Below are 24,808 nucleotides of genomic sequence, written 5' to 3' on the forward strand. Positions count from 1 at the left end.
ATTTACAATTGCCTGTATGTTATGGCTCGGATGCTGAGAGCATGGAGTGGTATTACGTTGTGTTTTCTGTGTTCTTGGTAAGAAACCTTCTTTTGCACTGTTACATCATTGGCTTAAACCAGCAGGCACTGTGTGTTTACTGCTTTTTGATTAACATGTGGCATGTGATTTTTATCTGTAGAATTCTCATTTCCTGCTCTCACTACAAACATGACCTGTAGTAAATTCCAAAGTGAATCATCAGACTTTACCAGGGATGGTTAGGAAAAAAACAAACTCTGATAACCATTTAATCACCATACCTCCTCCAAAAGATAAATACATTCGGATTCCATCTCATTTGATCTGTAACCTTGTAGGTGTTCACTTAGTGCATGTAGAGCAGTTCCAGGCAGTTGATCCTCTTAACTTAAAGGAATGAACCAAAACATTCTTCTTTGTATAGCTACTTTTTGTGTGCACATGAATGCTTTCTCAGATTCCTACAATAAGCACCAAGGGTTTTTTTGCAATTCACTGCATTTCTTATTATTTGTTCTAATGCCATTTTCTGTTGAAATGAGTGCTTACCATGGATGAAGTAGCATACATTTGCAATTGAAAATGTGTATGGTGCCTGAGTCTCAAATATATGGCTTTAATGCCACAAACTGTTAAAGCAGTGGTGGTCTTCATACTACATTAAACAAGTTAGTACAGGCTTTGCCAGCCATGACTAGCAAGCTAACCTGTTACGAAGCACAAGGACATTTATATTAGGTAAGAGGAGTTTTTAAATAATGGAAAATGGAAATGGAAAACTTTAGTCTTAAAAAGTATCATGTTCAAAAGTACAAACAGAATTTGAAAGATTGTCAAATGTGTTAGATAACCACAAACACCATCAGTCTTTTTCAAAGGTCTGTGTTCCCGAAGTAATTTAATGGCTTCCTTAATCATTGATTGGCCTCTTGGCTGTTAAATCTGCTGATCGTTTAGTAAGAAACTGGCTTCTGTCACCGTGCCTGGAACACTGAGCAGATTTCAATAACGAGCAGCCATTCAATACAAATAGATACACACAGCCTTTTTTAAAGACACATTGCAGGTATATATTACCTTTGAGATGCAGCGTGAAAGAAAATCATGCCTTTTTAATTGAGCAACACGCTGGCAAGAAAAACATGTCTGTTGGCAGCTGTCATCTTTCAACTCTTTCCAAGCTTTGTTAACTCATATGGTTATTTTCTTATCACTTGGGCTTCATCCCATAGCTTCTTTTGTCCATCTTTGGTCTGTTCTCACAATTTGAGCCCTTCCAAAGAACCTTCTGGTTCAGTCTCCGACAACGATCAATGTCTTTTAACATTGTACAGACTACACGCAACTTTAGCGTGATTACCTATTAAGCCAGCATGACGCCTACAGTCTTTGATTATTAGATGTCTAAAATTATTTTTCTAAACCACAACTTTAATTGTTTCCCTGCAGGCATTCAGATTCTTATTTGATTGTATTATCTTTTTCACAAGATTTTGAAGAAAATGCAGAGAGAAAAAAAAAAAAGAAGGTAGGGTATTTTTTCTTCACGAATGTTCAAGCTTCTCTTCCTGCAATCAATACGTTAAGGTTAACCTGTGGCACTGAGACAATCTACTACTCCTTCATCTTCTATCTACATGTTAATCCTTATTCGAAACTTAAATCCCTAAGCCCACACAACCAGGGGAAAAAGAATTGGAAGTGTCGTTTTCTCATGTCAGGGATCAGCAGTTGCCATGCTTTCATAGTCTGAAGCTTTAGTATATTGGCTTCTACAGATGTTTTCTTTTCTTCACTGTTCTTGCTATTCACATATTTTTGTATTTATTTTTGCAATATGAAATATACACACTAAAATAATGTATATTTATCTGGACATTTAAACTACAGTAATTTTATTATATGCATATTTAATCTGATTAAACATGAATTGCATGATGTGATTATTCCAATGAAGGGTGTGTAGTCTTTGTGTTTGGCACAGAATAAATTGGACTACGTAATGTGGCTTTTTTTATCAGATATATTTTTAAGTGTGTTTTTCCATTATTGAAAAGATACTGCAACTTTGGAATACAATAATTTGCCAATGGTAACAAACTGTTTTTCTCCTAATTATCCGTACATGAATGTAAAAGTTCAGGGTCTGGTCAAGGTTGGCTGGATCGGGAAGAATTAATCCAAGGGCCCTTAAGACAACCTCGCAGCTGGAAATTGCAAAAGAAATGGACAACACAAGAAAACAGAATTGGCAGCAGAAGGTTGTTGCATGTTAAGTGCCCAGGAAAGTCTGAAATTCATATGGACAGATCTGAATATAAGAACTGATTGTGAGAAATTGGTTTTGTGGTTAATGCTGCATTTTATTGTATTGTATTGTATTCCACAACCATTGTGCAAGAAATAAAAATGAAACCACCTTAACAGATGAGTGTCCCCAGTTGCTTGCCAATCCATATAACCATCTAATGATCCTATGGGAGATTAGGACGTGAACAGCTGGCATGTGGTTGGCATTGGACTTGAAATATGCTTCAGAGAACTATTTAGCGCCAGCCAAAACTGCCTTTACATTAAAACTGGAGCTCTTCCAGCACAGCAAGCTGCTGCCGCTGCCGTATCCCTGCTGCTTATGTTGGAGAAGTTCAGACATTCGCTCATATATATATATATATATATATATATATATATATATATATAAGGTTTTGCAAAAACAGAGCTCTGCAGGTTCTTACCTTTGTCAGCAGTTGAGTAACGCAGATCTCGACTGCCCTGGAGGGGGCTAAACTGGGTAGGCTTTGCTTTGTGGAAGTATAGAATTGTACTTTGAAATCAGACAGTCCAGCGGCATTATTAAGTATTATGCATTTCTTAAAAAAAAAAAAAAAAAAAAAAACACAGTGGAAAGCACACAGAGAAACAGAAGAAATTATGGGGTGGTGACGGAGAGTACCATCAAGAAGTCACTTATAAAGTATAAAGACTAAAAAGTATGTTGTTATTCTTTTTTCTTCTCTCCATCAGTTTCACGGAAGAGATTGCACTGTATTAGCAAATGTAATTATCGGTGCTTCCGACATCAGAGATGCAGTGCAAGTCCCCAGAGGGTTCGGTTTATGACGCTGCTCATTCTGGCAGAACTGAGGTGACCGGATTCGGATTAGCTGGCTTTTATGATAGAACATCAGAGGATAAATCAATAGAGACATCTGATCTTATCCTCTGTGCTTAGGATTGAAAGTGTGAACTGGATTTTGCAATTATTATACACTCACCTGCTTGATACTTGATATTGCGCAGCATGTGAAGCTAAACAAGTTTATAAGAATAATTGATTCTCATAATCCAGTGTAAATGTTTGTTTAGGTTCTTGTTGGAATATATTAATTTTATCTGTTCTTAAGTGTATGGCACAAAAAAAAATGTTGCGTTGATGTAAGGCTAATGCAGGTGTGCACATACACTTATGTGTGTATGTTTTTTGGGCTGGCCACGTTTTATTATTAATTGTGTCTTACGTCTTTTATTATAACAATTATAGCAATTGGGACTGTGGGAAAGCTTACAATACTTGGTTAATGATGAAAGCATTTTGTGACTTATCTCAACAGCTTTATAACATTAAAACATGTATGTATGGTAGATAGGAATTCAGAATGGTTCTTTGATTAACCTTATGTATAATATATATATGTATGTATATACATATGTATATACACTCACCTAAAGGATTATTAGGAACACCTGTTCAATTTCTCATTAATGCAATTATCTAACCAACCAATCACATGGCAGTTGCTTCAATGCATTTAGGGGTGTGGTCCTGGTCAAGACAATCTCCTGAACTCCAAACTGAATGTCTGAATGGGAAAGAAAGGTGATTTAAGCAATTTTGAGCGTGGCATGGTTGTTGGTGCCAGACGGGCCGGTCTGAGTATTTCACAATCTGCTCAGTAACTGGGATTTTCACGCACAACCATTTCTAGGGTTTACAAAGAATGGTGTGAAAAGGGAAAAACATCCAGTATGCGGCAGTCCTGTGGGCGAAAATGCCTTGTTGATGCTAGAGGTCAGAGGAGAATGGGCCGACTGATTCAAGCTGATAGAAGAGCAACTTTGACTGAAATAACCACTCGTTACAACCGAGGTATGCAGCAAAGCATTTGTGAAGCCACAACATGTACAACCTTGAGGCGGATGGGCTACAACAACAGAAGACCCCACCGGGTACCACTCATCTCCACTACAAATAGGAAAAATTTCGATTTCTGTTGAGACATTCAGATGGTAGAGTCAGAATTTGGCGTAAACAGAATGAGAACATGGATCCATCATGCCGTGTTACCACTGTGCAGGCTGGTGGTGGTGGTGTAATGGTGTGGGGGATGTTTTCTTGGCACACTTTAGGCCCCTTAGTGCCAATTGGGCATCGTTTAAATGCCACGGCCTACCTGAGCATTGTTTCTGACCATGTCCATCCCTTTATGACCACCATGTACCAATCCTCTACTTCCAGCAGGATAATGCACCATGTCACAAAGGTCGAATCATTTCAAATTGGTTTCTTGAACATGACAATGAGTTCACTGTACTAAACTGGCCCCCACAGTCACCAGATCTCAACCCAATAGAGCATCTTTGGGATGTGGTGGAACGGGAGCTTTGTGCCCTGGATGTGCATCCCACAAATCTCCATCAACTGCAAGATGCTATCCTATCAATATGGGCCAACATTTCTAAAGAATGCTTTCAGCACCTTGTTGAATCAATGCCACGTAGAATTAAGGCAGTTCTGAAGGCGAAAGGGGGTCAAACACAGTATTAGTATGGTGTTCCTAATAATCCTTAAGGTGAGTGTATGTTTGTGTATTGTAAAAAGGTGCAGGGTTGGGCTATTGTAGCCTGTGATGGTCAGGTGGGGAACAATGTCAAAACTCAGGAAGAGGAATAGTGTAAAACAGAACACAGACTTTTGGTTTATTTCATTTCTGAAAAAAAAATTAAGAGTAAATCAAACCTAGCTCCTTGTAAGAAGCACTATCTGTAGAAGGGATGGTCTGCTACACACAAAACCTAGCTAGCCCTGGACAGCTAAGCAGTTTCCCAGGGATAACACAAAAAAAATCAACACAAACATTGGGATGAGCAAACAAACAGTCTTGAGAGGTCAGGCAGTCTCGTGGTCAATGGGTTTTTCCAGGGGTCGTTACTAGGGTTGCAGTCATTCAAAATAACCCAAACCCCGTTCAGGGTTGTCAGCCAGTCCCCTTCATCATCCAGTAATCAGTCCAGTCAGTTTGTTGCTCTTCTTCTCCTGTGGTTGCTCCTCTAGCCACCAACTTTAAAGACAGAGAAAGCACAGGGTGGGGTTAAGTATCCGACTCACTGAGCAGCTGCATCTGTTCTCAGTCTGAGTGATTCTTAATCCAAGGCAGGTGTGGCTGCTCTGCTGCACTGCGAGTTTCTTTTCCCCACAGTGCTGTCCGTGGTCCTGATGCACTCAGACCTGGGGCCGGTTGCATAAAACTATATTAGACTGGTCTAAATCATTAGACTGGTCTTAATTTGACAGTTAGGCTAGTCTATGCAAGTTAGTCAGTTGCATAAAAAATAAGACTAAGACTTAGGCTGAAAAGTTAGCCTCCTCACCCACAGGCTAACTCAGAACTTAAGTCTATCTTTCAATTGCACCCGACTGTCACTGTCAGGCACATAACGACATAAGACCCAGCCCCTTGCCAGTATACAGTATGTACACTTAGTCAGGAAAAGCAGGCTATGTGAAATATATGGACAGATGTCTACCTTATGTCTTCACTAGTGTCTAAGTGAAGAAGCAAACAGATATATATTATAATGATAAAATGTTGATCAGTCTGCTAGATATTTTTAAACAAGAGAAACAACATATTGTTACATAAAAGGCTCAGTGTTTCAAAGAATATGAACAAATATGCAGCATGTGCAGTAAGGGTACAGAGCGGGTGTTACATTTTCTTTGTAGGAAAAGTTAAAGCCTGCTTTTAAGCTGCTTTGGCAGGCCGGTCTCCTTGTTTCAGCCCCTGTCATCAATACCAGTCAACAGGCCATTGATCTGTAATGCAGGGAGCTTTAAACAGATCATTGCATATTGATATGAAAATACCTCCTTTTTTCCACATTAAGATCAGCTCTGCGGCACCGAATACAGACAGGGGCTCGATTCACAACATGCTACCTGGTTTCTCAGTTCACACTGGGAGCTGTGCCTGCAGGTTAAAGTCTTCCCAAAAGTTCCTTGATGAGAATCGAACCAGGCCTCTGCAAGTCCTCAGTGGGCCTCAAGGTAAGAGTGCAAGACAGACAATGGAGGAAAGCCCAGTGAACTTCAACTGACTTGCTCTTGAGTAGAAAACATGTTGGGAGGAAGGTCATTCTTTGCGTGTTTGTGAACTGCGGCTGTCTAGATATAAAATGACACAAGCATCAAACATAAGCCTTTGAACATATTTTGTCCCATCTGTAAACATTGCATGTGGACCTAATAGACAAGTCTTCCTTGTGAACTCTGTGAAAGCAAGAGTCAGTGCCCAGCTATCACAGCACATTGTCATAACATTTCAGAAAGTTGCTGTAAGGTTGTGGCTTGGCTGTGGCAGACATGTTACACAAACATAAGACTTTATACTGAGTGGCCACTTTTTTAGGTACAGTGACCTAATTTTGCCCTCAGAACAGCCTGAATTCTTGAGGGCATGGACTTCCAGGTGTCGAAAGCATGGTGCAGGGTTGCTGGCCCATGTCGACTCCATTGTTTCCTATATTTGTTGCAAACTGGCTTGTGGTGGATCTCTATGGGAATAGCTCGTCCCATCTCATCCCACAGATGCTCAATTAGATTAAGATCTGGTTACTGGGATGGCAACTGCAGTCAGCTGAATTCACTGTCATGTTCCCTGAACCATTCCTGGACAATCCTAGCCTAATGGCATGGAGCATTACACTGCTGAAAGAACCTATTCGCAGGTGGATACACTGCTGCCGTGAAGGGGTGAGCCTGATGTGGCATTCAAACATTGGTATTTAACCATCTACCTGCAGCAGCTCCTTGGTTCATTCTGCCCAGTAGCAGAGAGGGGTTCCAATTATCTTAATCCATATGGCTCGGCTTTTGTTCCCTCAGGTTGTGGTCAAAATAGCTCTCAAACACTCTGATGAAACCCTGCCTATAAGATGAAAGCTCATCACTTCCTATGAAATTAGTAAGATTTTTCACAGACATTTTTAATAAAAAAACTAAACTAAATATGTAATGAGCACACAAAAAATGAGCCATCCATGTGACCAGAATTACATGCCATTATGTGAGGATAAACTTCACAGAGAGAGATGTTATGTTTTGAATTTTATTATTTCTAAGTTTTCAAAACGTAAAGCCCTATATGTTGCGTACAACCTGCTTATTTTTTAATTTAAACTGGTTTTAGCAATATACACTGCCTATAGGAAGTGTGCGTCACAATTTCAGGTTGTAACCCAACACAATGTGTGAAGTCCCGGGGGGGTGAATACTTCCTATAGGCATTGTACCTTTTCTAAGGAAATACACATGAATTAAATTCAACTTTCAACCTGTCCAGAATTGCAGGAATATGTGATAGCTGAATTTCATAATTTTGTTTTATTATAATTGTATACTTGTATAATTATACACTTTGAGTCTGTACATGATTTGATAAATAACACTTGTGATTAATACACATTGCAAAGTCAGTCTATTATTCTGTGAAATAATGCCATTACAATTATTATACTGAGGTAAGATTCTACAAAATCCATAAAAACAAGTTAAATCAAAAAATCAACTAAAACCCAAGACAACTGGAGGAATTGTCATGCAATGCAACATGGAACCCTAGTTTTGTTGTTTTGTTAAGTCAAAGCATAAATTATTTCAGAGACATGTCAGTTGCTTGTTCATATTAAAGACTAAAAATGTCCCAGCCTACAGCTACAGCAACAAAAACTTAGGATCAAAGACACTAATCTTTGGTACACATCATTAAGCACAAACTGTTATATATATTTATGTTCTTTCTCTGAATTAATTCAGATTCTGTTTGAAAAACTAAAAAAGGCAACATAAAAAACATTCTATTATAATACACTCCTAGTTAGTTTCAGTGCTTGCCCTAAGTAATTAAATAAGGGGTAGTGTTCTTCTTGCAAGTCATTGGGAAAGGAAATAATTTAGTCACCAAGCAACTGGATTTGGTTTTAATTCTCTAAGAGGCTCTAAATGTTGAACCGGTCATGCTCTGGTTTCCATCTCTCTCTCTCTCTCTCTCTCTCTCTCTCTCTCTCTCTCTCTCTCTCTCTCTCTCTCTCTCTCTCAAAGGGTGACAGGCCAGAGTACAGACCTTGCACAAATGCATGCAGTCTCCCCAGCACAATTAACAATGTATCTCAGAGTGCTTTTAAAGAAGTATTGCCCATTGATAGGTAGAGCACACTGCTGCAGAAGCCGAATACCACCTATTACCTGCCTATCCTATACGTTACTGTACTCACATTCCAGTCCTCGAGGGCCTGAGTTCAGAAGGATTTAATGTATGTGTCTCATTCAAATCAATACCCGCTTAAGGAAAAGGGTCCAGTAAAAAAAGAAAACAGAAAACCCTGGGACCCCTTAAGGACCTGATCTGAGTGGCCCTGCTATACAGTGTTGTGTAGGCTGTGAAATGGAACTGCCACAGATTGACCAGCTCTGTTGCATGGATTGTCAGATCTGTCTTAATAAAAAGTTAAATCTTCCCATTCTCAAGAGCTAACGATTGTTCTTTGGGCAGATTCATAAATAGGTTGTGCAATCTAGTCTGCCCTAATTTCCTCTACCTCACTCAGAAGAAAAATAAAATAAAATCCTGGTTTTGAGCCTTTTCTATATTGAGGTGGTAATGTACTGTAGCTAAAGAAGTTGAAAGTTCCTATCCCATAGGTGGCTCTACTGCAGCGTGCATTTGTGAGTTAAGTTGGGGGCTTTATTTACAGCACTTAGGGATCACGGTTGTATTGAAAGGTTCCAAATGAGTTCAAAGTGTTTTAGTTGTTTTCGTGAATAAGTGAATAACTGGGAAATGGATACCTGAAAGTGTTACAGGCTGATCTGTCAGAGCATACAGTATTACTCAGAGAGAACATTTAAAATTCAGTCATTGATTCTCCGTGGTTACCTGTTGTACTCTGGCCAACAAAATCTTGTCTGGGTTATTAGTTTCAACCTCAAAGTGTTGAAAGGGCATTTTCTGAGCATTATTTTCATACCAGGAGAATTTACATCCACCCCAGAACTGAGTACTTGGATATATTCATGATGGTTCACACATATGATGTTATACTGTCACTATAGTGTACTGTTTTTGTGTTAAGATATAAGTTGGTTACCCCACAGTTCAGTAGCGCTCTGAGCATTGCCCAGATGTTAACAGTCTTGGCTCACTTCCATGCATAAATATATCATTATAATTATGTTTTGTAGTTCAGTACAATATGTTTTCTTTAAGCTCCTGGGATCCACTTGTTAAACATCTCACACGATCACATTTAGACATTGTAACATTCAATGGTATAATTTAAACCTGAGGGTACTTCACCTTACATCACCTTGGGATTAGTAACTACCCAGCATGTCATCAGCTTACTACAGCCATCACATTTGACATCTGATCTCTTGCAAAGCACATGTTTGCATGTTCAGTATATTTGAAGGAGTCCCCTATCCAGATCAATATGTTCCCCTTGTTTTCCCACAAGTTTTCTTAGTTCAAGTTGAATGTCATGATTCTGCTGCTGACACTCGCCAGTTGAGGAAACTGTTGAGTTGGTGTTTTTGAAGGTGTTTTGCCATTGTAAAACTCCAACCCTTTGTTCTCTTGATTTCCTCCCTGCCATTCGAGAGTATCCTTGGATCACTTAGTTACTAATGGACACCAAACAAGCACAATGTGTCGAATGGCCTCCTCTCGATTGTAAACTTTATGTTCGTATTAAGACTCTGAAGGAAAACCAACAGAGCTTCTTTAAGATACACGGCTTCCTGGTGACAGCATCTTTCCCATCCTGTTCCCTAAAAGCCTATTCATTATTTGTAGCCTTTTCTGATGCATCTTACTTATGGTCGTTCGACTAAATAGGTTCAGGCCTGGGATGGTTATAAAGATACAGTAAATGTGATTTTGAATGTGGTGATTGGCTAACGGGATAGCCATTGCACAGCCCTTTATAATCCCCCCTCTGCAGTGTGACACAAATGTGAAGTGTAATTTCACAGGCACTAGACTTAGACTCACTTAAGTAGATTCTATCATAGTACCATGATGTATATGTTTGGATCTGCATTCCCTGTATATACCTCCATTTAGATATCTTCTCAAAGATCTCTGTAGTGATTCTCAACCCCCTTCCCGGAGTTCCCCTGTGTCTTCTGTTCTTTTGGTTCCAAATGAGCTCCAAATGACTGACATACACGCTGAACTGAAATTGGTTCATTGTACCTTGTAAGATTATTGCCAGCTGTTTATCAGTGGGAATCATGCAGTGGATGGTTCACTTAAGTGACTGAGAGCCAGGGAAATCAGGTGCTATAGAAATAGTTTTGAGGGTGCAGAAATCTCTGTTTTCCAGATGTCGTCACCTAAACGTCAGCAGTTAGACAGATGCTTAGTTCATACTGTAAGGACCCTAAATTTGAGGTTAAGGCAAAACCAATTAAGGTTTAAACAGGGGTGAATAACTATTTCCCCCTAGGCAACATTCTTCTTGATTCCCACTTGCAATCTGTTAACACGACAGACTATTTAAAGCTACACACTATTTAAACCCTGCAATTTCCATTTGATTGTGTTGGATTGTCATGCTAAAAACAGCGCAGCAGCAGTTCAATTAAATAAATGTAACTACAGGCCAACAGAAGACACAAAAATGTGAGATTTGTGTATGTGTGTATGTGTGTGTGTGTGTGTGTGTGTGTGTGTGCGCGCACACGTTGAAGTCTATTAACATGACTAATATGTCCCTGTCTAGAGCCTATTGCATCTGAATTAGGCCTTAATGCTCACAATTAATTGGTTTGTCAGTAGAATCAAACATAACCTGGTTGTTGTGTTTTTTTTGTTGTTTTTTTCAAGCTGTTTTAAATGTTTAATGAGCTGTACCCTGGCACTCTGCTCTTTAATACCCCGGAACGTCTGATGAGATAATTGTTCAGGCAGATTTTCAGGCCAGAGTCAGGAGGCAGATGGTAACAAAGGACAAAGACTCTTACCTCTGTCTGTAACTTTTACAGAACAAGCCATTTCTTGCTATAAAATAACGAGAGGAAATATGGTCCTTTGGGTCCGACTCGTAAGTGGACCATTCCAGATAGCTGTTTACAGATCACAGCTGATTATGCATGTTAATTACACCACAGCATGACACAACACTTGAGAATAGTAGTATAGCCGAGACTGTGGACAATTTGGGTGTTGTTTTTTTTTGTTTTAGTTTTTTTTTTAAATGCCGTTACAGCAGGTTGCGCTTGTTTATTTATACATTTATCTTTTCATCTACCTATTCTCAAGACCCTTATCCCAGTTGTTGTAACTCGCAGATCACCCAGCAGGAACAGATGGTATTTTGGAGGCATTTTGTGAGCATCTGAAAGGTGCCAGCGTCTCCTACATTTGGTTGTGCACTGAAACGCTGATGTCTTGACAAGGTTAATGTTCTCAGAATGCTGCTTTTTTCCCTTTAATTATATATATATATATATATATATGTATATTTTATTTTATACATATTTATATTTTTTATATTTATTTATTTATGTATGCATTCCTCACTCGTCCTGTTCATCCTGCTTTCAATTACCACCAGGTTTGGTCCAGTGATTTAGATATAAATTGGTGATGAATGTCTTTCTGCCCTTCTCCTCATACCATCTCAGCTTCTTCTCGTTGACGTGAGATGGCTTCAAGAATCTAGTCATGCAGGTTAATGAGTTCTTGCAGCTCTGCTTAAATTAAATGAATAAATAAAAATGTAGGCAGGCTGAGGTTTCAATCATTACGAGAGTCTTTTAGGCCTCTTGGCATAGTAAAAGCAGAGTCTCTTATATTCACTCATTGATCTATTCAAATGCTTTGAAGCCTGGATTTGAAAACAAGGTGTTCCTATGCAATGTCATGGCTGATCTCCAGAGCAGATCTGAGTACAATTCAATCCCAATTTTGGATCAAATCTGGTCCTATAAGCAAGCAGTCTTTCCAATTGTAATGGAGGAGCATGTGTGTTCATAATAGTGGAGGTCCTTAAAACAAAGACGATATGGGTATTTATGCATCTGTACATGTGTTCACTTTGTATAGTGGTATTTAAAGGATGCAATACCAGTCATGCAGTGAATGAACTTGTGTATATAATAGTATTTCATCCAGAAATATTATAGACATGGTTCCCCTAGAATAGGTGATAATCCCCAAAGTTCTGAAAAATCTATGCAAATATTGTACACACACATTTACTGTAGAACTGGGTGACAAATTCAGGACTCTAAGCATTGCTGGTTTGTTTAAAGGTGACTGGGTGTCCTTCATAACAAATGATGCATGCCTTCCAGGGGAGCAACACAAGAAAAATAATTGTCTTGATTAAATCTGCATTTTTTTCAATTACCCCCCACCATACCCCTCGCGCCATAATGCACTGATTCACATTGGCACTCTTCGCTGAAATGACTTCAGAATTTCCTTGAACCACTTAGCCTCTCAATCATATCTGGCTAAAACATAATTGATTTAATCCCCGGCATTCACATGAGCCGAATCGGGATTTTGAATCAGTGATACTGTACAATAATTTAGATTTGCTAATTAAGTGGGAATCCTTTTGAATCTTCGAAAGGTACAGATAGCAAGCTTTTATTATTTAATTGAAAATGTTCCTCTGAAAAGCGGCAGCTGAAAGTAAGTCTTTGCATCCATTCAAATTCACTTCACACAGCCTTTATGATCAAATATTTATAGTGGTACCTGCCATTCCTCAATGTAAAGTTTTTGTTGTTGTTATTGTTGTTGTTGTTTACTAGTGTGTTGTGCTCCCTGGTAAGTAAGACTCAAGAATTCAAGAATTCTGTCCTTACTTCTCAGTAGGTGCTAGGTCTTTGCTGTTTGTTGAATATAAAACCCTCGGTATGCAATTTATCTATATTGCCTTCGAGCTATTCAAGAACATTCCACCAGGTTTATGGCTGCTGTGGAAATAATGTTAAATAAATGTGTACTTAACCTCTCACACACATTACACCAAAGTACAGTAGATGCTTTTGACATGACTTTGTTCATAGTATACTGTGCCTAAATAAAACGCTTAGAAACTGATTAGATCCTCAAATATGAGAAATAAGCTCATTTACCATTGATTTTTCCCATAGTTGCAGCCTCTCCATTGATATAGTCTGGACAAGTTGTGCCAAGAACCAACAGTTATTGTTTGTTTTGAGAACAAATGCTGGCACATTTGTAGAAATCAAAAGGTTCTGGCCAAGATTAAGGTTTAATACCTGGAGACTTGCGGATATTCTGGTATTTCCAAGGTACACAGACAAGCACATCAGTTTGCAAGTTAAACAACACAGAACGGGATTAAACTTTATGCTTGAATCGTTATCGCTTCACCACTGTGTAATTCGCCGATTGAGAAACCCCCTTATTCAGAGTGCTAGACTTTCCAAAACCTTTAACTGCACCCCAGTTTTTCATAAGACCTCTGTAAGTTCTCATCTCCCTCCCATAGGAGTCTACAGAATGCAGGCTTTATTCATATCAAGACCATTTGATGTTGGCAAGCCATAGTTTAATACTACAGAATTGTGAAAGCCATGTGGAGCATAATGTATTGTGTGCCACTTGCTGTAACATACACAGTCACTTGATCCTTATGGATTGCTCTTAAACACAGGGTTGGAGTAACTCAAGTGTCACTCTACACTGTGTAAATCTATTTCTTATGGGACCTTTTAAATGGTATTTATGTGAAGGAGGCTGTGAACCATATTAATTTCTCTATTGACGAACAAGTTCTGATGGGAGAAGCAGTGAAATTGCATGGGATCAGGCTGACCAATCAGTATTCGTACACAGTTAGAACCGTATTATCGGGATGATTTAATGATTTAATCTAAAATGTCTTGCAATTGATTCTTAAACATATAAAGTATGGGTAGCAGTCAGTATATGAGAACTCAGGCCATTTGCCTTTATTGAAGTGACAGTGTTTTATAGAACCAGCCATCTCATTTTAAAGGAGAGTGGCTCCCATTAAGCGCACGTTAGCAATCATGTCCGGTATATCTTGATCACCTCTAAGTGAGTAAGCAAACAAAATCGAGAGAAATGAGACGACGGGTTGTCTGCATTTTTAGAAAACTAGTCCAGGGGTAGTTGTGATTTTTAATTTAGTGTATTTGACCTTTTTTATTTTTTAATACCTAATACAGTTCAAAATTCCTTTGGGTAACTTGAAGCATTGCTTGATTCCTTTTCACTCGTGTTTCCCTCTTCTTGTAGTTTATTTTCTCTTGATTATTCAAATACAAACAACTTTAAATGAATGATCGCCTCCCACAATCCTTTACTCCGGGTCCTCAGGGGTATTTCGGTGTTGTAGGAAAGGAGAGACTAAAGACACATTCTTTTAGAGGTCATGTGGAGTCACCTATAGGTTCAAGTGTGTATGCGTTCTCAAGGATCTAACCATATAAGGAGACTATTGAAGCCAGAGTCCTCCAGTGGGAAATGTATAGAAAATTACCCAGGCTTGGAGCATTCTTAGTCTTGTTGTCTAATCCATGCCTCTCACACGTGATTCTGTGAAGTGCTTGTTTAGTTATGCTTGCATACACTAAGCTGTGCTTGGTTAAATAAAGAAACAAAAGCATGTTTCCTAGTTTTACACCTTTAAGACTTAGCTAAGCTTTTTTTTCCAGAGGCAGGATCATTGCCTTTCATGTCTGTTACAGCTTTACCCAAAGAAAGCATAATGATTCAGTTGTGAATGTAACCAAGCACTTCAATGCGAATCAAGAGCTGAAGCACTGGTCAATGCTTCTGATTCACATCAAAGTCTTATCCATAGCGTATTAAAAAACAAGGACTTTATGTATCAATTGTGTAGCTAAAGCTTAAATGATGAATTAGTTGAATTTGGTTTGGGTACAGATTTGAAAGTACTTTTGTCATCTAAATTCCATCTGAGAAACAGTTCTAGTATATTTATTGAGATATTTTTTTATGTCGTCCTTTGGCCTTCAGCCATATTTTTTACTTGAATTGCATTTTTAGTGTTTATATAGCTAGTCCACAGTTTTTACCCTTAGAGAAAATGCTGACGTCTGCTTTCAAGAGTACCTAACTCTGAATTAATGTTGTGAAATGTAATTTAATTTAGTCACCGATTTATTCAAGCCAGAGTGTGTAAACGTGATCTTACTAATTACTAATTAATAAGTGGGAGGTCAACATTACAGAGCTTTCAGAGGTATTAAGAAGTGGTCAAGGTTAGATTGTAGAATTAGTTTCAAATATAAGTTAAAGATGGATATACTTTTTAGTTATCTGCATTTTATGGAATCGTTAATATTATTCTGAGATTGAAGATTAAAAAGCAATTTAGGAAATACAGGTAGCCCCCATTTCACTGAAGTGATCCAATCATTAAACAGATTTAGTTAGTTTTAACTAAATGAAATTGTGCTTGATTTCCATAGCAGCCATGTTTATTCCACCACACAGATTAAAGCTGCTTTTACCCTGTGATTGGAAACCTTTTCATAATAGCGAACAATTTAACAAATAACTCGGAAATGATTGCACCTGGGTCAGACATTTGACTTTGTCTGAGTCAAAGGTTTGCCTCTAAAAGCATGTTTATTGTGGTTAGGTGAATTAAGTGAGAGGGTTTTTTTTGTTAAAAACCCTATCATTTCTATTATAAAATGTGTGCCTGTATAATCTACTTTTATATGATATAAGTTTAAAGTAAGGGGTGAAACCACATCCCTAGATATGCTGAGTTTAATCAATATTATGCAATATTAATGTTTATCTGGTGTGCGCGTATTAAAGGAATTACTGCACATCATGGGCACATTTTAAGCATCACAAAATCTATAATATTGGAATTCCTGAATCACCGAAGAAAAAAGGGCTTTGTATATCAATGGCAATTAGACCTCCAAATCAGTAGAATTTAAAATTGTAACTGATGGAAAAAAATATGAACTGACTTGTTTAATTATTATTGACTATAAACTTTGACTATCATGGGGACATAAAAGCTTATTAGAAAGTGCTGTGGTCAGTGTTTAATTGTCTTTGCTGATGGAATTTCTGTAAGTATCATTGTATGTATGTTTAAGTCTTATTTTGTCTGGCGAACTAGTTTAGGCAACATGAACATACAGTTAAGCTGAGAATACAATTTTGAGTTTGAGTTTCGGCGGGAACAGGGTTTGAATTCACGTTCATCTTACATTAGTGTCAGATTACATCTATTATAAATATTAAGACTAATCAAAATCCAGCTGTATACTTGCATTTAAAATCCAATGGAATCACCATGTGTAACAGCAGAGACAGTAGCTGACTAGTTGATTCCAAGACTGTATATTCTGTCTCATACCTCACAATGGCCTGGCTACGGCTGTCTGTTTCTTAATTAGTCACTCAGCTATTGTAAGATGAAAGAAACAAGTATTTGATTCTTCAGAGTTTGGCTGATCACGGTGGATTTACAACTTTCAGCATGACAGCATGTGAGCCTTTATATTGCTTGGCACCTTGTGCAATGAAATAAAACATTTATCCAATCAATACAGGATTCTTTATTGGTTCTTCACAAATGCAAAGTAGCCCATAATAGAATGAAAGATCCCCTCCATCACAGAATTGGATTTGCATGACAAGCTGGTTAAAGGAATGGTAGCCTCTTCTTTAATTAAAGATAGGCCACCCCCCACAAAAAAAAGTAATATTAATCATTTTGGGGAAAGAAGTATTTGTGTCTGACATATCTTTCTTAAATTGTATTTATTCTGCTGGGTTTTGTGTTGCTCTGTCCTTTCCCCATCAGTACATGTGTTTCCAGCTTGTTCATGAGAGATTAAGGGCAGGTGTCCTCCAGTCTTATTAAGGGTCTTGCCACCACTGACTGGTAACTCCACGTCGCCCAGCCCGAGTGGCAGATGCCCAGTGAAGGAGCTCTCATTCACCCTCATTTGCAGATAATGTCCATGTGCCTACACTCCACTTCTTTCAAACTGCCACGGTCACATCAGCTTCATTTTGCATGTGCTTCAAAAAGGCTCAACGACTCTCAACGGTTGGTAAAACGTTAAACGGTGACCTAGGACTGCCGCAGTCTTGCTGAGACAAAAATTAATTTGGCAATCCAAGGACGCGTTGCTACTCTTGTCATCGCTGAACCGTGGACCGGAGAGTCAAATATTTTATTCATCCCCGTCACTGCGTCTCTCTGCTAATGAAAAACACACACATCCAAGTCATTTAATCAAGTGCAGGAAAGTTTACCTCTATTTGATTATGCCTGCAGGGTGCCACGAACAGTCTTTTAAATCTGTGCGTGATTGCTAAACCTCACAACACCTTCACGTAACTGGGCACAAACCAATATCATTAATTGACAACCTTTGCCTGGAATGATAATGACTTCCTGATGTCTGAGAAAGGCCTTCATGTGCACAATATGTTGAATAGATATCATAATGGTTCAATGGCCCAGACAAAGTAATTGCAGGTTCAAAATGATTCCAACAATAACCACCAGGTTAGGGCCTGAGAATCCAAAAACAAAATTATTGAAGAGCCCATTTTCTGTCTTGTTTAAATCATTTAAATGTTTTTTTTTGTGTTACTTGTATCACTTTTATTCTTAAAGCGCTCTTGTTAATATGTCATATAAACATTGGGTCCCTTTTAGTTAGTGTTTAAACTTGTATTATACTAGCATATACTTCATGAATTTCACGTCACCACTACAACTTTACCAATGCTGTTTATAACATAGTTGGCATCCATCTGATTTTGTGTTACTGCAGATATTTTGCATGATATAAATCCCTTAATAGCCAAGATTACAAGAATCTAATGAGAAGTGCATTACTACATATGTTGATTTGTTTGTACATGCATGTTACAAGAGTGTCTTCTATTATTGACAGTAAGTCCCCTTCCTAGCACCTTAAGAAATATGAAGCAATGTGAATTACGAGGGGATGTGTGTGAAATGGATCACCACCCTCTGAGCATGACTATAATGTGTCTATTAGGTGCCCCCTCTGTGTAAACCTAGCTTTTTTCAGCTTCGTTTGTATTCTGATATGGATTGTGCTCTATTTGTCGGGGGCCATTAGTTCTTCAGTGATTAGGTTCATCTTGTGCCTTTTCCTTTGTTGATTTCCCGACTGGACTGTGTAATCGTGTAGTTCAATATAGCTCTTCTTGGGTCATTATTGGTCGCACTAACTGCATGTTGTGTCACCACAACACTCTCGGGCGGTACTCTACTGTGGAAAGCAATTTGCTATCCTTAAAATGTCTGTCTCAGCTCCCTTCCTCCAACTAAATCCCTCGGAATATTCCAGAGGTGGGCCGACGTGATTAGAGTTCAAATCTAGGGATTGCCACCTCTCTGTGGGTTTAAAAACACCCTTCTGTCGGGAAGGTTACATTCTCTTGAGTCTTTTTTTTCTGTTGTTTTACTCCTAAAGAATTACAATCATGTCAGCCAAGCATGCATTGTTGAATTCAGTGTAAATATTTATGTCATCACATTGGTCTTGGATTTCTGTAGTTCTGCTTGATTTGCCTGCTAGGTTATCTTAGGCAGGAACCTTGTTTTTGTTTTTGTCAATGTTTTGTTTGGTTGGTTGTCGTGCTTGGTTGTCTATCTCTGAATAATCCGAACGCTCGAACGGGACTTTTGTGGCCTGTGTGCTTTGTATTCCGTTTTGAAGAATTTGCTGCTGATCTGGGATGTGACCTTGGATTATGTCGCACTTCCACAAGAGGACAATAAATAGAACATTTGTTTCTTGTGGCGTGTCCTAATCATACAATATGTGAGGAAGATGTGGAAAATAGCCATGTCGACTATGAAAAATTGTGTTTTTCTTCTCAGATATCGCACAATGTGTCTTGTTGCTTATACATGCGAGATTGAATTTCCTTTTGTTGTTTTTGTTTGTTTGTTTGTTTGCTTTAGATCACCTTGAGCTTTCTTTTTGTCGTCTATTGGTTACATAATCATTTCTTATTGCTACATAAAACCTTCTCCAGTCTGAGAATAAAGTGGCAGTGTCGCACAAATCAACTAACAAGGGCTCACTGTTGAGGTGTACAGTAAGCCCCCCCTACAAACAACAAGCACATCATTTTGTTTTCTGATGCTGTTGATTTTGGGGATCCTTTTACAATAGGTAATGAAAGTCCACCTGGGATATTACTCAGTACTTTTAACTAGACATGCGGAGAATATGGTAATTACATGTTTTAATGGAAGTTCTTGGTACACACTTTTAATCTTTTGGTGGTCAGGTAAAAAGAGCTTTTATTGAGGGGGGTTGGTTAGGCTAAACTCCATAACAACATTTATCATGTTATAGATATTTTGCCTGTTTTGTGATATTTGAACTTAATTCACCCCTTTCCTCATTAAATTGCACAACATTCAAAACAAGAAAAAGCAGAATAATAAAAACAAGTCTCTTTCTGAGCGTTGCTGGCAGTAAATGTGACACTGCCTGACTGGTAATTATAATCGTTGCCAGAGGAATGTGGGGAGTTCTACATAAAATTGTCAAGTTAAGAAATTAAAGTTCACTAAAGCATTCATTGTTATGATTTTGCATGTATTAATACAAATTATGCACTTAGATTAAAAAGAAAAAGAGCAGCCACTCGCTTATGTTAAGATCATATGTCAAGTAAAATTGATTGGTTTCCAAGTCTTGCATTACACTAAACATCAACAGCGTGCTTCTGCAGACTTTTTTTTTTCCCCTTTTGTTGCAGTGCAAAAAGGGCTGGGTAGTTTTTAATTAATATTTGAAAAAAAAAAGAAATTAGGTATTTTGCTTTACCACATTTTACCTCAATAGTTTTTTGCTGTTAAAACACCTTGAAGATCTTTCTCTAGATCTGCTGTATTACATTCAGTTTATTAAATTTTAAACAAACTGTGGGTCAAGTTTAATAATTGCTAATGGGATGTTTCTAGTATAATATACCCGCTGCTGGAAAATACAAATTTCCCATTTGAATACTTGAAGCAAATGTTCCATTTATATCAATCAATCTTGAATAATTTAGCTAGATACAAAGGAACACATGATAACTAACAAATCAACACTACAGCAACATTTATTTGTGTCCCGTTTGGTTAAATTATTATGAAGACATGCCAGTTCTTTGGAGGGATTCGGTTCTCACCCTGTCAAGAATCTTTATGATTCCCAAAGTACTTTTCTTGCCTACAGACATTGATCATCTCATCAGTGCTCTATATTCTCTGGCAGGCCTTATATTGTTAGCTTTTGGTTCTAGAGTTCTCTTGTTTCAGATCATTGATTCCGAGGTTCTATAAAATATTTACAGTGTGTGGGCTGTGTTGCTTCTTGGGGGATTTGGAGGGGGGAAAAGGCATTTTAAAAGCAAGTGTGGTGTGGTAAAAGGGAGAAAGGAGAAGAGAGAGAAATGAGAGATATGGCATCCCTCTTAGAAGCATTCAGCGAATAGCAATATTTTACTTTGAAACTGCTCCAGAAGAAATATAGGAGGCACTGTGCTTTTATCACCGTCCTCCAGTTGTCTTGGTTTCAATCAATGTGCTAATTGTCTTAGTCGGCAGCTTTTCAAAGCCTGGCCCAAAGTTCTGCTTACCTGCTGGATTTCCATCATCCCTGAATCCAGTAACTGCAATTTAGAGGAACATCATTTCTAAACTAATATTTGATTTTGTTTATTGATTTTAATTCTGCTTGGTGTATGGCTTAAAAGCCGAGATGCCGACCACATTGATTAGATTAGATATCACTTACGAAGAGAGAGAAAACCATTCCCTATTTTAGATTATCTCGCTTATCACACTTAGATGAGAAAAATGGGTGGCATTAATGAAGAAGCCATTCCAGTTCCCATCCTCTATTTCTTCCATGTGCTTTGGTTCTCGATTTAGAGTTGTAGCAGTCATCGTATCTTTCAATCTCCAATTCAGTGGCCACCAGGACAGGTTCTTGGGCAAGTCTGTGCTACTAATAGGGACAGCATTGTGGAATAGTGGTTAGGACTCTGGACTCCTGAGCAGAGTGTCATGGATTTAATCCCAGGTGGGGACACTGCTGCTGTACCCTTGAGCAAGGTACTTTACCTAGATTGCTCCAGTAAAAACTCAGCTTTATAAATGAGTAATTGTATGTAAAACTAATGTGATATATTGAAACCATTATAAGTTGCCCTGGATAATGGCATCTACTAAAGAAATATAATAACAATATTAGCATTGTCTTTCTACTTGGCTGTGATCATTCTTTTTGAAGGCAAACATTGGAAAGTCATTATGGCAAACATACCCTTTTTCCACACTAAGCATTCAGTTTCCAGTCAATCTTTTTATCCTGCCAGTGCAACCCCTGTAGAAACAGAGGATGCCTTTAAAACAAGCTTCAAACAGCTGCACCGCAAAAACCTCACTGAAGGTTTGTTGGCCCACATTTGCCCTTTCAAATACCTTCAAGTCCCCCCACATTTGAACATTGCCATAAACTGATTAGACACTTTGAAACAGAGACCAAATAATGCTTAATGAGGGTGAAACACCCCTTTTTACTGTCACTTCTTAAGGTCGGATTTGATCTGTACCTCCTTCCTTACAAGCAGGTGATGCCTGCTTTAGACAGCAGTACCAGCGCCATTACTGCTCTCACTTAACAACAGATCTTTCCCAGTAATAGCACCATTAAGCATAGAAAGGCCATAGGGGAAATAATCCTGCTGGGAATGTCCAGATCAACAGTGGAGCGTTACACATCCCAGAAACTTATAGATGCCATTTTAAAACCAGTAACAGACTAGAAATGACTGCAGATTATGTCTGGTTTGGGTTTATCATTGAATCTGGAAAGACATGATAACCGAGTGCAGTATCTCCTGTCCTGCTAGAAGCCAGCTTTGTCTTCCTACCTGCCAAATATTTTGAGAAACAACCCTTGTGAAAATGCTTTTCTCATTTCAGAGATAAGCCCAGCCCAGTGCTGAGGCTGTGAAACGAGGGTTGTTACACATGGAAGGATTGATTACCTGTGTTCTGTTTTGTCACGCAGGTCGGGGGAACCATGTACAATACAGGCCGGCATGTTTCCCTGCGTCTGGACAAGGAGCACTTGGTAAACATCTCAGGAGGCCCCATGACATACAGCCACAGGTTGGAAGAGATCCGGTTACACTTTGGCAGCGAAGACGGCCAGGGCTCGGAGCATCTACTCAACGGACAAGCTTTCTCTGGGGAGGTAAGATGGTCTGCGTATAGTTGAAGTGATACTTTAGAAGGCTTTAGAGGAAGCATTAAAGATGCATTAACTTTTATTTGCAGATCTATTAGCACTGACTGTTTGCATTTTCCAACCATCCCAAAGGCTGTTTATGTAAAAAAAAAAAAAGTCTTTTACAGTCTTATTGATTTATGCATAAGTTTAGTATTTGTTTTTGATTTGTTTAGCTTATCTAGATTCAGAGTGACATGTTCTGCCATTTCAAATGCAAAAGACTGCAGTTTTAAGATTATGAAGGACGTGGTCAGTGCTTTAAAAATGTACCGATTGTGGACAGGATCGTTTCAGGAAGCATGACTTATAATTGTGTTGAGGGAGACTGGAAAGGAATAATAAAATATTGTTTTTTGCAGGGCCATAGGTTTGCTATTTGCATCTTAAAATCTCTGCACAGTCAATAAATGTTATGATCTCCGCACTACTTTATCTTTTGACATATTTTGAATGTGGAAACTGAACTTGGTTCCAATAAAATACAGGAAATAAAGTTGGGAAGAAAAACAACAGTAAAAAAATAAAATAAATACAAATTAAGTTGCAGCTTTTTGAGTCTGCATTGGCATTTTCCTAACTTTGAGTATCTATATAACTGCAGTGTTTGCTTGTTTTCTTTTTTTTTTTTGCGGAAAGTTGACTTGGAAATGAACCAGCGATTATAAAATGACTTGTTTGTTAAGAGAGAAGTGCAATACAGTAGCTTAGTGTGTGGAATTGTAAGGTAAACTGTAGAAATAATGTGTTTGCTAAAAGGCAAAGACAAGAAAATGTACATCAAGAAATTAATCATCATTGGAAAGCATCGGCTGCCTTGACATTGGACCTGTTGTCTCATGTCAAAAACAATATTAGCTTAACAAGGCTTGGTTTTACTTCAATGTTAATTAAAGGTTGTGGATGGAAGATGCTCAAGAGGTAAAACAAACACATTTGCGCTTAGAAAGCATAGCTGTGTCTGCACTGCGATCTACACAGAATATCAATACTGTGCAAACAAACTCAAGCGTAGGGACACAGATATACTAGGAGGCTGTAAATATTCAAACTTTTTGTATAGTAGCTCTATTATTCTGGGTTGTTGTTGTGTATATATATATATATATATAGAGAGAGAGAGAGAGAGAGAGAGAGAGAGCGAGAGAGAGATAGAGAGAGAGAGAGAGAGAGAGAGAGAGAGAGAGAGAGAGAGAGAGAGAGAGAGAGATTGATAGATTAACAATCCAATTGTTCTGGATTTCAAACCATCTCTTTAAACAATAACATTAATACTCCTGTGGAAAATAACCATAATGTGTGTAGGATTGTCTTGTCTTTTATTATTGATCTTGTTATACCATTGTTCCATATCATATATATTTGTATGAAAGATGGGAAGCTGAAATAATAAACTTGGCTGGCACAACTTGGAAAAGGGAAACTATAGATCGAAGCAAGCGGAAACATCTCGGAGAGGCCTTCATCCAGCAGTGGATCGATATTGGCTGCTGCTGCTGATGAAGATATATACACACACACATACACTACCGTTCAAAAGTTTGGGGTCACTTAGAAATGTCCTTGTTTTCAAAAGGAAAGCAAATTGTTAATGTTGTAAATGACTATTGTAGCTGGAAACGGTTTGTAATGGAATATCAACATAGGTGTACAGAGGCCCATTATCAGCAACCATCAATCCTGTGTTCCTATGGCACGTTGCGTTTGCTAATCCGAGTTTATCATTTTAAAAGGCTAATTGATCATTAGAAAACCCTTATGCAATAATAGCACAGCTGAAAACTGTTGTGCTGATTATAGAAGCAATAAAACTGGCCTTCTTTAGACTAGTTGAGTATCTGGAGCATCAGCAATTGTGGGTTCGATTACAAAATGGCCAGTAAGAAAGAACTTTCTTCTGAAACTCATCAGTCTATTCTTGTTCTGAGAAATGAAGGCTATTCCATGCGAGAAATTGCCAAGAAACTGAAGATCTCGTACAGCGCTGTGTACTACTCCCTTCACAGAACAGCACACACTGGCTCTAACCAGAATAGAAAGAGGAGTGGGAGGACAAATACATTGGAGTGTCTAGTTTGAGAAACAGACGCCTCACAGGTCCTCAACTGGCAGCTTCATTAAATAGTACCCGCTAAACACCAGTCTCAACGTCAA

General features: G+C 38.4%; 1 protein-coding gene across 3 annotated transcripts in view; it reads left to right on the top strand.

The window, feature by feature from the left end:
- Nucleotides 1-24,808, top strand: part of ca10a (carbonic anhydrase Xa) — a 200,908-nt gene that overhangs the window by 138,697 nt on the left and 37,403 nt on the right. For all 3 annotated transcript variants that reach the window (XM_066704769.1, XM_066704768.1, XM_066704770.1), the window contains one exon: nt 22,436-22,621. In XM_066704769.1, the coding sequence (XP_066560866.1) occupies nt 22,436-22,621 (186 nt within the window). The remainder of the gene's footprint in view (nt 1-22,435; nt 22,622-24,808) is intronic.

The sequence above is a fragment of the Amia ocellicauda genome, chromosome 5 (genome assembly GCF_036373705.1).
Source record: "Amia ocellicauda isolate fAmiCal2 chromosome 5, fAmiCal2.hap1, whole genome shotgun sequence".
In the NCBI taxonomy this organism is placed as follows: Eukaryota; Metazoa; Chordata; class Actinopteri; order Amiiformes; family Amiidae; genus Amia; species Amia ocellicauda.